The sequence below is a fragment of the Mus caroli genome, chromosome 3 (genome assembly GCF_900094665.2).
Source record: "Mus caroli chromosome 3, CAROLI_EIJ_v1.1, whole genome shotgun sequence".
In the NCBI taxonomy this organism is placed as follows: Eukaryota; Metazoa; Chordata; class Mammalia; order Rodentia; family Muridae; genus Mus; species Mus caroli.
Window position 1 is genome coordinate 115,989,891 of NC_034572.1, and position 14,185 is coordinate 116,004,075.

Consider the following 14,185-nt stretch of genomic DNA (forward strand, 5'->3'; position numbering starts at 1 on the left):
AAAAAAAAAAAAAAAAAAAAAAAACTGATTATTAACATAGAGAGATACTAAATTTTTATTTAAAAATGAGAATATATTATGGAAATAATAGCTCTCAGACAGGGGCCTGTTCCTTACCACAGGGTGAGCTGTGAACCCTGTATAGCTCCTAACAGCTGAACATAGCTAAATCATTAATCACTATAGACTGCAAAGGGCTGGGCCAGAAGCCGTTGCTAATCTGTAATTACTTTATATTAAAGCTGTGCAAACCCAACTTTAGATGAGGCCAAGGCCCGATTTACAAAGATTCTATGCTTGGAGTGAAAGTGCAGGCAAGGGATAAATTCATTTAGGGGGATGGATTTACGTGGGGCGGGCTGGAAAGGCACACTCTCCTGACCCATCCGTTTTTTTATCAGCTGCCCAAGTGCATGCTTTCTCACTCCGTATGTGGATGAGCTGGCCAGCCTCCATGCCTTCCTCTCTGGGAATGAGATAAGGATGTTTCAGACCCTGGGAATGAGAACATACTGTTTGGTCCTCTGAGGCAATTTCCCAGTTCTCTCCAGATGGCATCTAATTGTTTCTTGAATGACCTCAGTGTCCAGGCGGCAGGAACCTGGTCCGAGAGGCCATTCCACATATTTATTAGCTTGTGGATGAGAACTTACTACATAAAGCCTCCATTCACCCTCTCCAAAGAGCTTTCTGTGCAGAAGAAGCTGCGAAGCTGATGGACCACTTCCTGTGCCCCAAGGCTCCAGCTGGGCTCTGGTCTTTCCCAGGCCCAGGTGGCTGTGTTAGAAACGGGTCTGTGTGCTCAGTTGAATCCATCCTGCGTGGGCTCTCATCTCTGTGTCCTCCTGGTCTTTACAGAAGCCGCCTGGACCTGAGCAGAGCCAAGGCGGTGCGAGCTGAGAATCACCTCATTTTGCCTCGCTTCCTCCCAGTTTGGAATCCCAGGTTGCTTGCGGACTAAGAGACCAAGATGATTATTTGGATTAAAATGAGAAAAGTCTGCCTTGGTTTCCTGTCTGCTGTTGAGATAAAACACTCTGGCTGAAATCGGCTTAGGAGAGAAAGGTTTCATTTGACTTACAATGCCAGTTTATAGTCCGCTATTTCCAGGAAATCAAGGCAAGAATTTAGAGGCAGCTGGTCACAACATGTCCAAGAACTGATAAAAAATAAAAAAATGCACACATGCCCACTTTCTCTCTACTCTTATACAATACAGGACCCAAATCCAAGGAGTGGTCCTGTCCACAGTGGGCTAGGCCTCCTACCTCAATTAATTTAATGAAGACAGTCCCCTCCAGGGATGGAGAGATGGCTCAGCGGTGAGGAGTGATTGCTGCCCTTGGCAGAGACTCAGGTTCAGTTCCCACCACTCACACAGCGGCTCTCAACAGCCTTCACTCCAGATCCAGGGGATCTTGCATCGTCTTTGGCCTGCTGTGATCACTATATGCATGCGGCACATATACATAACATACATCCAGACAGAACGCCCACACCCATGAAATAAAAATAAATAATAAAACTCTAAAAATGGAAGAGAGACTCCCAGAGACATACATGCCTCCGAGCAACCCAATGTAGCCAAACCTCATTAATCCTGACTTTCATCCCAGGTGATTTTAGAATGTATCAAGTTAACAACTCTGTCACAAGTTCTAATCCAAACAGAGGATGGCAAAGCTGGCTCATTTTGTGTGTGTGTGTGTGTGTGTGTGTGTGTGTGTGTTGGGGGTGGGTATTGCGCCATTTTTCATGCCTGTGTGGGTGACAATTTGGGGAGCAGAGGATAGGTTCCCTACTTTTCTACATCTAAGATGAGTAAAAACCACATCTCCAGAAATACATGTGCACGATTCTTATACATCCGTCTGCCAAGGTGTCCATGAACTTCAGTTTGAGAATCTCTACACAGCACTCAGCGTTTCCTGGGCCCCTATTATATTTAGACGCCGCGCTGAATGTTGTAGGGACTGTGAAGAAGAGATGGTTTCAAAGCGTATCAGTCATTCTAACAGCTGTGCCTGGGAGGCAGGGTGGAAGCTGGAGCTCGGAGCTGGGCATAAGGAAAGCCGTGGAGGGAGAAGGAACTCCCCAACGGCCATGACGACTGAAAACCGGGGCTTCCAAGCCCTGTAACCCCGGCTGCAGAACACATCTAAGGGGTATCTGAATGTGTGTGGAGATGGTGTCAATTTCATGCCTTCAAGTTTTCCTCTTAGGTTTGACCACCAGAGGGGCTCCTGGCTTCTGGAAGTGGGTGGCTTTGCAAGATCTCTGAATCTGGTCCAATAGCCAAACGGCCTTTAAGAAATGTCCTCAAGAATTTTTAAGATAGTAGATCATGCCAGGGCCTGCTAAGGGGAAGTTGTAAGATGTTGGTTCACAGTTGCCCCTAGGCTGGGAGGGTGCTGTGCATGGCTCAAAGGTCACACTCATACTCAGTGACACAGAACATCCTAGTTCCAATCTCCTTCTCCTACCCCCTAAAGGCAAACCATGTCTTCTCTATCCCAGAAAACTCAGGACAACTCAGTTCTTCCACGTGTAAGTCCCTGGAGCAGACTGAGGAAGACCGCTCATTTCCACCTGCTGCTGACTCGAATAACAGCGAAGAGCCCTGTTATTAACCGGGAAAATCATATACGTGGCTTCATGCAGCGTCAGCCCGTGTCGGCTCCTTTTTAGCGTCTCTCAGACGCAGAGATGGCACACAAGCCTGCAGCGGTGTACCCAACACAGTGTGCTAGCGAACACCTTGAACTTAAGCTCGACTTCATTGTCATTGACATTTTAAGAAAATATTTTAGGAAAACAAGTTTTTTTTTTTTTTTTTTTTTTTTTTGGTTTTTCGAGACAGGGTTTCTCTGTGTAGCCCTGGCTGTCCTGGAACTCACTTTGTAGACCAGGCTGNTTTTTGGTTTTTCGAGACAGGGTTTCTCTGTGTAGCCCTGGCTGTCCTGGAACTCACTTTGTAGACCAGGCTGGCCTCGAACTCGGAAATCCGCCTGCCTCTGCCTCCCGAGTGCTGGGATTAAAGGCGTGCGCCACCACGCCCGGCTGGAAAACAAGTTTTAAGGAGACACCATTCCATCTCCTTTACTCCCAAGCTTGATAAAGGGACCGGTGATTGGGTTAATCTCAAATTTGAATCTCAGGATAAGCGATCCTGTAAACTTAACCTGTTGATACAAAGTAGTGAACTTCCTTCTGGGAAGGGCCGGGTGGAGCAGTTGTCTTTGCCGCTGCTCCTTCTGGGAAGTAGAACACCCAAGGCTGCTGGTCTCTTGTGTCTGCCTCTCTGTGCAGAAGCTGTGTTTTCTCAGGTCAGCTTTGTGCACAGAGCACACACGGGAAGCCTAACCTTCCAGTCTTCCCATTCAAAAGGAAAGGAGAGCTTCCTCCTCAATTCCAGTTTGAAAAATCCCAGGGAAGCTCTCAGGTTCATCTCAGGTTGACCATATGTTCACCCTTAGACAGCTCACTGTCCAGTACTCTGACTGGATTACATACACATCCATCTCGCAAGGGTGAAGACACCTGCTATCCAGTAGCGCTGAGCTATTGAGAAGCACTGAATTAGATTGTTAGGTCTGCTCTCAATAAGCAGTCACTGATAAGCAGGAGGCAGGAGACACACCCCCACCCCCACTCTCTAGGGCTGCCAGCTCTGAGAGTTATAAGGTTACAGGAAGTCTGCTAAGTGACTGAGCCCACATCAGAAAGGGGGCAGGTTTATTCATCAGTTCAGCCAATGGGAGAAAAGGACAGGAAGTTCTAGTCAGGGAACTTCTAAAGATGCCCTTTTAATCCAAATCAACGCACCAGTCGTCTCTGCCCTTTCTCTGCTGTGTCTCCCTGTCTGCAGCATTATATATTAAAAAACGGCTTCATTCTCACTAGTCTCTTGAATTTGTTATGATCATATTTCCAACACCACCATCTGGTATTTACACATTTCCCCATAAATGTTTAGGATCATAGTAGGCTATTTTTCTAATTATCTCTGTCTTCTTGGGATACACACATACTGTGTTGACACATGACTGCTAAACTCTGCAGATATGCCTCCCCATACCCTTTTCCATCTTCTTAAAACCTGTACACAGCTCTCTGCAGTTTCACTCTCTTTGGTTTATTTATGGGCTGGATAGTTTCGTGGTGGCCGCTGTGACAGAGGAGGTAGAAGTGGGCCCTTGGGAGAGCTGTGTATCACCTGATTATCACCTGTGTGGCCTTGGAAAGATTTCTACATCTGTTCTCGCAAGTGACCCAGCCCTAAGACACAGTGTTCCAGATAATGATCCAGACTCTCCAGACCCATTCCTGCTGCTCACCCTGGTACCTCCCCCTTCCCCCGCCCAGCCCTCCCACCTACTTGGGAAGGAGCGCTGTAAGGTGCATAGGGACAGGGTGGGGGTTGGTGGCATTCTACTAGCCTTTGAACACTGGCAAAAACAACCCATTGTCCTCACCCTAGGCACCAAGTAAAGAAAATATTGACCTTTTAGATGTCACTTCTGAAGACATCGGTGTACTTGGCAGCCATCAAGGAAGTGAAGACATTGGCTGCCGATCAATGCAGTCTCTCACAGAGAGCCTTCGGATCCGGCCTTTCCCCACCAAGGGCACAGGAGGTCTATACACAGAGAGGTGTTCCTGGCTTGCGCTCAACACCTGAGGCTTGCTGCCTCCTGATCCAGAGATTCTGTTCTCAGCATCCCCAGTCTATGAGCTACACTTCCCTGCCAGTCATATGTTGTCCAGTATCCCTGACATTGCGGATGAACCCTCAACCTGTGCTGCTGGACTATCTGTGGCTGGATGAGGGGAGGTCTGCCTCCTGGGTTTGCTTTAGATTAGAGTGTTCTGGTCCTGGCAGTCAGGTGTGATGCTTCTATTAGCACATCAGATAAAGCAGGTTCTGGCTTGCTCTCATTACTCACTCTAAGAACTACTGCTTGCTGCCCAGACCATGGTGATAATGATGCCCGCCTCCTAGTGTGCTAAACGAGACACTGGTAGAATTCTCAGCAGAAATTCTGGCCCTTGGGAACATCGCACACTAGGAAATGAGGTTGAGAGATGTGGATGACCGCCGTGGCCTTTCTAGATGCACTCCCCAGATGTGTGGCTGCCAAGGGGCTGCTGAGATCAGACTTGTATATATTCCACATTTACTGTGACACACAAGGCCCTCCCACCAGAGGAGGGCCAGGGCTTGTCCCCTCTCACAGGGGAAAGCTACTTCACAGCCGTAAGGGGTCTCAACACTGCTTGCCTGCCTCCTCCTCTTACCAGGCACAGCCCTGCTAAGCCAACCGGTGTCCATGGCAACCAGACCAGTGTTTTACCGGTCCAGTCATGATCACTAGGCTATTTTGCTCACTTCCTTTCTACTGGCTATTGAAAGCCTTTCTGAATCTTAGACTGGTGACCTGACTCAGCAGGTAAAGGTACCTGCCATGAAGCCTGCTGACCTGAGTTTGATTCTTCAGAACCCACAGGGTGAAGGAGACAATAGATTCCCACATGGAAGCTTGGACATGCGTGCATGCATACACACAGACACTTTATCTATTAATTAAGTTACTTTTTTAAAAGTGGATAACCAATCAGTGGGGACTTCTAGGTCCCCTAAGTGTTTGGGAATTGAGTATAAGCTCTAACCTATTTCTCCAGTGAGCACATTATCACCCAGTGGTTTGTATGGATCATAGAAGCCAAACTTCACCTCCCAGTTAAGAGCTCCTAATACAGACTGATTTTCAGTGCTATTTTGGCAGAATGCAGGATTAATCACTGCATTATTCAGATGATAATAGCCAGGTTGTTTCTGACATGACAAAAGACCATTTTTCTACTGAAGTGTTTTTCATTCAGGTGGCTAAACTTTATTGCGAAGGGATTAATTCCACTGTTTTCTGTCACGGTTGGAATGAGTGTGGTCTCCCTCTGTGCCTGCCTGCCCTGTGCCTAAGCAATCCTCATGGCGACTGGCGGATTCCTGCTGTTGCAGGCTTAAGGGGAGGCAGAGAATAGTTTCTCAGGGGAATACAGACAGGCAGTATAAATTAGAACAGCATGGATGGTGGGGGGAGGACATGGCACAATCTTCATGAGGCTAGACACAACGTGACTCTAGAAATAAGTTAAAATCAGACAGTCCAGAAATATGGACCAGAGCAGTATGAAGAAATTAGGCACCTGGGAGATGGTTCTCAGGGCACTCTAAGCTGAAGCCAAAGATCTGTTGTCATGGCAACAGCCACCCAGCATGGAGGTGTTGGAGGAGTGAGATTGGCAGGACAGCAGGTCAGAACATAGACTAAAGTCTAATTTTGCAGCCAGAGACAGGGACAATGACAGGGGGATAGGGGTGGGTATCACCCAGATCTCACGGATTACCCATAGGTACTCAGTCAGGTTAGCTGGAGCAGGGGTGTCCAATAGTAGACGGGCTTTGGGGTGAGCATGGAGACAGATACTGTGGCTTTGTGTCCTGCCTGTTTCCATCAACAGCTCATCAGATAACAATGATGCAGGGGACCCTCTGAGACATCTGAGCAAGTGTGATTAAAGACCCTTCATATGTCTTCTGATTATCAAGTTTTGAAGTTGAGGATTAAAATATACTTTTAATGCTAAATATTCTTGACCATCTCTCTCCTCTTTAGTTCTAGTTTTAAAAACTCAGAAGGGTCCTCAGCACCAGCTGCAGTCAGGCAGTGACTCAGTCATTGTCCACCTTCTCTGAGGACAGAGGTCTGGGTCGCCCAGCATCTGAGAGTTGGCTGCGGCAGAGGATGGTTTCTAGTGCCTTTCTTCAAAGAGGAATGGAAACTCACATTTGCAGACGGTGCCTTGCATGTATTGGGGATCAGGCTTTATAATGTTATCATTCGTTGCCTGTAATCACCTGGTATGTTTGGGGAGCCGCTTGAGGTTTGGAGAAGTCAAATTATTTCCCAAGGTCACTTCAGCTAACTACTGGCGCAGCATTGCCCTCTGGAACATGTTCGGAGTCTCTTTAGAGCCACGTGGATGTCTGTCTCCCAGCTCAGTTTTGGAAGGTGCCAATTTGCAGAAGTGCCTGTAAGATGGGAAAGAGCTCAGTTGGTCCTGATGGGGGTGGGGCGCTCCCCGAAGGCTCCTCTGCACAGAGGGACCGCTGTGCCACTTCTGTAGTCGTTGCCTGTCAGCTCTTTATGTTGTTCTCACTAAAAGTAGGAGGGAAAGAAAAGGCAGTGTGTACAGCAGAGAAAACCCAGAAGGAGAGATGACGGAAACGAGCTTTGCTCTGCATGTGATGTCTGCATGGTTACTGTGGAATGGAAGGCAGCCTGGCAAAGGAGGCGCTGAACCACCCTGGATGGATTAGACTCCCAGGGACTTACAGGGGATCTATAGGAGTCCCCTGAAATGTTATATCAAGGATCATGATTCTGCCTTTTGACCTGGGAAGATGGCCCATGGCTTTCTACTAAAAGATGCCCAAGCCTGCCAGGTAGTCTGAGACTGTTTGAGAAGTTGAAATCCCTACATCTTATACTCTTCTTCTTCCTCTTCCTCTTCTTCCTCCTCCTCCTCCTTCTCCTCCTTTTGAGACAGGAACTGGGATACATGAGATCCTAGACCGATGACCTTGCACTTGTATCCTCTTAGGTGTTGGGAGTATAGGAGAATACTACACAGCCAGTGTATGCAGTGCTGGGGTATGAAAGCCAGGTCTTCATTTGTGCTATGCAAGTACGTTGCCAACTGAGTTACAGCCCCAGCCTGTGTGCATATTCTTTTAATTTTTACTGTAATGCCATGGTATAGAAACAGAAGCATGTGAAATACAGCATTTCCAAGGGGATACTGGGAGATGCTAGGTGTTTGTGATAGAGTGATATCTAGGGTAGAATTATAAAACATAACAGTATGAAAGAAAACTCAAGGCTGCCTATTGCTTCACGTTATTCAGCTATGCAATTTTAATAGCTGTTTGGAGAATCATAAAATTGTTGGGGGGGAGGTGCAGGGACCTGATGTCCAATAGAAAGGAATCTATTTGTGAAGACTGTACTTAGTCTTTGTGTTGGGCAGATCGATACTGTTTCCTGAAAGAGACCATTTAACAGCCATCATCCCTCATCCCCCTTGAGAAATCTGGGGAAACTGTCAACCTGAGATGCAGATGCCTGACTGTCTGTCACACTGGAGAGCCTGCTTCTAGAGACTCTGCATCCGCCAGGGCACAGCAGGTGCTTGTGAACCCAGAGCAGCAAAGATCTCAACAGCACATCCTACTCTCTGCCCACCTAGTCTGGCTTACATCCCTTTTTGAAGCAAGAACTGAATCTGATTTGCCCAGTGGGTAATGTGTTGGACTATCTTCAACAATCTTAGCTGCTCTGCCTAGCTTCTTCTCCAGCCTTATCCTTTCTCGGTGGTATCTGAGGCCAGCTCTGTTCCATCAGGCCCTGTGGCTCTTTGTGTGGAGGTGTATGTGGCAATCACATCAGCTTCTTCTGCCCTGCAGATGCTCCTCAACTCTGAACAGGGTGACGGAGCTGACCAGAAATTGAAACAATTCTAACACGAAGAGGAACTTAATAACATACCTGTCCTTCCAGGCATCCCAGCTTAGTCCAGCCTGCCCTGGATATTCAGAGCAGTTAGCCTACAGCACGGAGAAATCCTTGACACAGACTGTTTTATAAGAACGTGTCCAATGTCTCAAGCAATTAACTGACAGATCTTTTGCAAGTGAAATGCAGAGTGGATGCTGTCTGTGCTCACTCTGGGACATTTGGAAGTGGGAGACTCCTGTGTCTGTTCAGAAGCAGGCAGGTGCAGAGCAGACATCTTGGGAAGCAGACCTGCCTCCATTTCCCAGGCATGTGCCTCACAGATAGACCCTCAGGGAATGAAACTCTGCACAGTGTCACACTGCAAAGCCAAGTTACCTTTCCCTTTTTGTAGGGACACCAAAGGCAGAGAGCTGGCTTCTTTGGTTTTATTCCGTAGCTCATTAAAGATGCCTTCGTTCACCAAAATCCAGGTCACTAGGATTTGGTGGAAAACAAAAACAAACCACAAGCCAGAAAGAATTGGTATGTGCAGGAGGAGAGACCTTCAGTGGTGTGTGTGTGTGTGTCTGTGTCTGTGTCTGTGTGTGTCTTTCTGTGTGTGTCTGTGTGTATCTGTGTGTGTGTGTCTCTGTGTGTATGTCTGTGTGTATGTATGTGTGTGGGTGGGTGTCTCTCTCTCTGTGTCTGTATGTATCCATATGTCTGTGTGCATCTGTGTCTGTGTGTGTCTGTGTGTGTGTCTGTATGTGTGTCTGTGTGTGTGTATGTGTGTGTGTTTCTGTGTGTGTGTCTGTGTATGTATGTGTCTGTGTGTGTGTCTGTGTGTCTGTTTGTGTGTCTGTGTGTGTCTGTGTGTGTGTCTGTATGTATCTGTGTGTGTGTCTGTGTATGTGTGTGTGTGTCTGTCTGTGTGTCTATGTGTGTCTGTGTGTGTGTCTGTGTATCTTATGTGTGTATCCATGTGTGTCTGTGTGTCTTATGTGTGTATCCATGTGTGTCTGTGTGTGTCTGTATGTCTGTGTGTGTGTCTGTGTGTCTGTGTGTGTGTCTGTGTGTGTCTGTATGTGTGTCTGTGTATGTGTGTCTGTGTGTGTCTGTGTGTATGTATGTGTGTGTGTCTGTGTGTGTGTCTGTGTGTGTGTGTGTGTGTGTCTGTATGTCTGTGTGTGTGTATGTGTCTGTGTGTGTGTTGTAAAGAGAGGCACACAGACAGGAATCTCATCATCCCTGTGAGAAGCTCAGCTCTTTTGATCACAGTGACTGATGTTCATCCCAGTTGATACTCAGGACAGGGATTATTAGCTGGACCTTGCAGCCCTAGACAGTGTCTTCCAGTTCACTGATGGCCAACAGTGAACCACAGGACGGCTTGACTCAGAGCAGCTCCGTGACTTGATGGTGAGGTGGTGAAGGGTTGGAGGCTACAGGTAGTATTTCCCCTGATGTCCTGAACAGTGAAAGACAGCTGCTTCCCCCCACCATGCCCCACCAGCGAGAGTGTCAGTCATTACTGGGGGCCCTGCTTCTACTTGGGGTGGAAAGGAGCCAATGCCAACAGGAAGTATGCCTCTGTTGAACATGGCTGGCAGGAGGCTCCAGTTTCCATGGTTACTGTGTAGGATGGGTTAGTTAGTAGGGCTACTTAAGGGAAGCCTGGCTTTGAGGACAGAAATTTGGTGTGTTTGGTGGGGTCTGGGGGATGTCCCTTTGCCAGCTGTAGCCTTTATTTTGAATGGGGTTGGACAGTGTTTGACTTCAGGAATGGGGAATTCCTGCAAGAGTCCACATGGCTGCCTGGCTTAGCCTTACCACCTACCAGCGATTTCCCTTGGTATAAAGATGCAAGCCTCTTGGGCGGCCTGAAGGGAGTGCTTTGGAGCACCCCAAAGCCACCCTTCCTACGGTTCTGCCCACTGGCTCCTTCCTTCTAGGGTTCTATTGGGAGCTATAGGATTCCATTCCCACTTTGCAGAAAGGCGTGGTGCTTAGAAAACCCTGAGTCTGAACTGATTTTAAATTTCACGTACCAAAGCATCTGTGAGAACCACTTCTCCAGGTGTCAACATTTTCGTGTGGTTACACAAATGACAGGTTTAATTACGCAGCTCTATAAAATCTTTTCTTTTGGCCTCCATGTGATCAGCTAAGTGGGTTCTGCAGTCCAAAGCTGGAGTCTCTGGTCCTTTGTTCTCTGCAGAATGACAGTCCATTCTGGTCCTCTGTTTCTTTGCAACTAGAATAGAAGACTCATTGTGAAGAGAATAGGGTGATTGATCACTGTGGATAGGAGACATTTAAACCCATAACCAGACACTGAAGGGCACTTTGGAATCTCATGCAATTAGCATCTTTAGTGGCGAGAATACATTATTTTAGTCTCTCCTTGGCCATTTTAGAAGAAAATAAAGATTTCTTTTTTAAAGTGCTGCTTCAGAAATTATTTTCTTTTGCGTGTGGAACAAAAGCATTAAGTGTTCAGGAAACAGTTACCACCTGTTCTTGAATACAGATAAAACATCTTTGGCCATTTTGGTAGACCGTTCTTAGCTAGGAAAATCCTTAGGTGACAGCAGTGACTCTGTAGTGACCTGAATGGCATTATTCTGTTCTTATTTGACTCTGAGCATTGGCTATATATGAAGCACATATATAATTCTGTGTAATTTATGTATACAGTATTTACAGATTTGCTTTCAAGAATATATTTCTAGGGCTGGCAAGAGGGTTTCGTGAAGGAGCTTACCATCTAAGCTTGGTGCCCTGGGTGTGATCCGAAGAACCTACTTAAAGCTGGAAGAAGAGAGCAAATCTCACGGCGTTTCCTCCAAGCTGTGTGCACGCACTGTGACACAGCATGCTCCACTGCCGACATCAGAGACACACAGTACTATATATTTTTGAAGAATACACTCTCTTTTTGCTGGAGTTCAGATGCGCTTTGCCAACTGGTCTTACTGAGTCTCTGGGCAGGAGTGAGGAAGCTCCTTTTCCTGGGCCCAGGAAGTATTTTTCCAGCCATTGGAGAGGTTTTTAGCCAAAGGGAGCTTGTCATTTCCTGCCAAGGGAATCATGTCGGCGAACTCGGCCCCTTGGGCCCCTTCGGTAGTGACTCTTGGCCTGGCTGATGAGTCACTGCAGCAAAGGTACCCTGGGGACTTACCCTTTGAACCCATCTGACAGAAACGATAGCAAATAGAAAATGCTTCCTTTCTGGGTGCAAGATATGGACCCTAAAGGACAATATTGACCTGCCGACTGCGCAAACGCTGGGCTCAGCCATCTCAGGTGCCAGTTTGAGACTCCCCTAACCATTTGATGGCTCAGGTAGACTTTATAGGGCTTAGGAGATCTCGGGGACAGCCAAGCCCCTCTCCAATGCAGCACATGGGAGGGAGGGAGGATAGCTCATGCAAGGAGAAATGAAACCAGCTTCCCTGGCCCTGCTTCCCAAGCCTGGAGAGCCTTCATCAGATCTCTGAGCCCATGCTGGACGCGTCCTAGATAGACCCCCTGCCTCTTCTGGAGCGTGGGAGGCCTGTGGCTGATCAAATATAGAAGCTGCTCACTGGGCACTAGACAAACAATTCCCCATTTTTATAGGCGGTTCTGACCTAGACGGAAGGCCATGGCCTCGGAGGCTTTGCCACTAATCCCGCTGGATATTTCTCATACCTCTCTCATGCCTCATCCGGTGTCGTTCCTTGCTGGAATGAATAGGTTCTGTTTCTCCCTGCCTTGTTACAAGTTTCTCTGCCTGGGTGAGGCTTTAGGAAACTTCAGGACACGTCCTGCTTTTGAAAGGGGCTGGAGCCGCCGAGAGCAAGCTCTGCCGTGGAATGGCAGGAGAAGGGAGAGTTAGGTGGCCAAAACCTGGGTTTGATTTTCAAACCAAACCAACCAACCAACCAACCAACCAACTACAAAACAAAACAAAACAAAACCAAAATAATAAAAAAAAATGGCAGAATAGTTGAGTGTCCACTCTAACTGCCAAGAATGAGGGAAATTACAGGTGTCCCTCCCCCTCACGATGTTCTGAGGGTCCGAGTAGGCCTCTTTCTCTAGAGTCTTCTAGAAAGACCTTCCTTTGGTGGTGGTGGTGGTGGTGGTGGTGGTGGTGGTGGTGGTGGTGGTGGTGGTGGTGGTGGTGGTGAATGCAGGGTTTGTGTGTTGAAGGGGGGCTAGGCAATGAAGTGAAGGACTTAGAGGGAGGACGACAAATAGCTGGGTCAGGAGGGAGCAATCCATCCCTCCCCTCCCTCCGGCTGCACGGCCAGGTGGGGAGGACATAGGCCCTTCTGGGTGTTTGCCTACAGACTTGCTAATTACACACCAAAAGGCAATAGTGCTTTGCTAATAATGAGGGACTGTGCCAGTGTTATCAGCTGCAAACGTACTGCCAGGAGCAGTAATTAAAAGTAAACAGCTCTGGAGGTGGGCATGGAGCTCCAGATCCCGCCTGATTGCTTAGAACTTCTAAGATGACTCTCAGGGAAAGCCACAGCCTGATCACTTGTGGGCCACCTTTCCTCAAAGGAACCACTGTCTCACACGAAGATGGTGTGATGCGCACAGCTCGCCCTGCTTCTAAAAAAGCCCTGAGTGCCGGGGTGAGAAGCAAACAAAGCCACTGGGAGCTGATTGCCAGTGCTCTCTTCCAGCCCTGAAGAGGGAAGGCTGCCCAGAGTGGGGGCTGGGGGTGGGTATAACGATTTCTGCCTGGCCTCTGAATTAGGGGACAGCTAAAAGCTAAAGCACAAGCCCTCTTCTAAGAGGGGTTAGAATTTCATCAAGTCTGGTCACATGAGAATTTCTGGCACCGTGTGATGGCAGGCTGGACACAAGCCGGCCAGAATTGAGCGAGTGGATCGTATTGGCTTCAGAGGAGGGGAAAAGTCACAGACCGGCCTGAGAGAAGGAGCTGGCGACTCACTCCCTTGGCTGCTGGCTGTACACAGGAGCAGCAGAGCCTGGGACTGGGACTCCACCATCCAGTGCCCCCTTCCTTTTAACTTTGATGAAGGTGTGTGGTGTCTGGGACTGAAGACAGGATGCCTAAGGAATGCAGTGCCTTCCACGCCCTCTCTGCAGCCCTGTGCTGTTTCTATCAGCGCAAGTCTTTCTTTGGAGTCAAGGTAGGTGTGGCTTGGAGATGGGATGTGCGCATCTCTAAGCCTTTTGGGGCTCCCAAAGACACTGGCTTTCTAGGGGGCACTAGAGGAAGTTTGCATTTTATAAATCCCATTTGGTCTGAGGGCTCTTCCAGTGGAATCAGGCCGGCTGCAGAGAAGAGGGCTCCTTTTCTGTTTGGGACAAAACTCTGTTGTTTGTGACACTTTCAGGCTCCCTGAGATGATATTGCATGCTGAAGTCACCAAATATGACAAAGCCGTTTTTCCTTCTTTCTCTTTGTCTCTCTGTCTCTTTCCCCATGTTCAGAGTGAGTTCGAGGTGGCTGAGTCCCCTGGCTCTGTTTAACCTCAGAGTCCATTATATGCTAGCCATTATATATAATGGACAGAAACCACAAAATCTCTTCTTTAGAATTGCAGCAAGCTTCCAAAACATTTCAGGGATCAGAAATGTGTTTCTCTCTACCGCTTGCA

At 47.9% G+C, this 14,185-nt stretch overlaps 1 protein-coding gene across 2 annotated transcripts in view; it reads left to right on the forward strand.

The window, feature by feature from the left end:
- Bcar3 (BCAR3 adaptor protein, NSP family member) overlaps positions 1 to 14,185 on the forward strand; it is a 111,198-nt gene that overhangs the window by 50,963 nt on the left and 46,050 nt on the right. Inside the window, exon 1 of one of the 2 annotated variants that reach the window (XM_021157547.2) lies at positions 12,810 to 13,714. The exons of the other annotated variant lie outside the window; for it this stretch is intronic. Coding sequence (XP_021013206.1) covers positions 13,631 to 13,714 — 84 coding nt within the window. The 5' untranslated portion in view covers positions 12,810 to 13,630. Of the gene's footprint in view, positions 1 to 12,809; positions 13,715 to 14,185 lie in introns of those variants that run through there. 2 annotated transcript variants of the gene reach the window in all.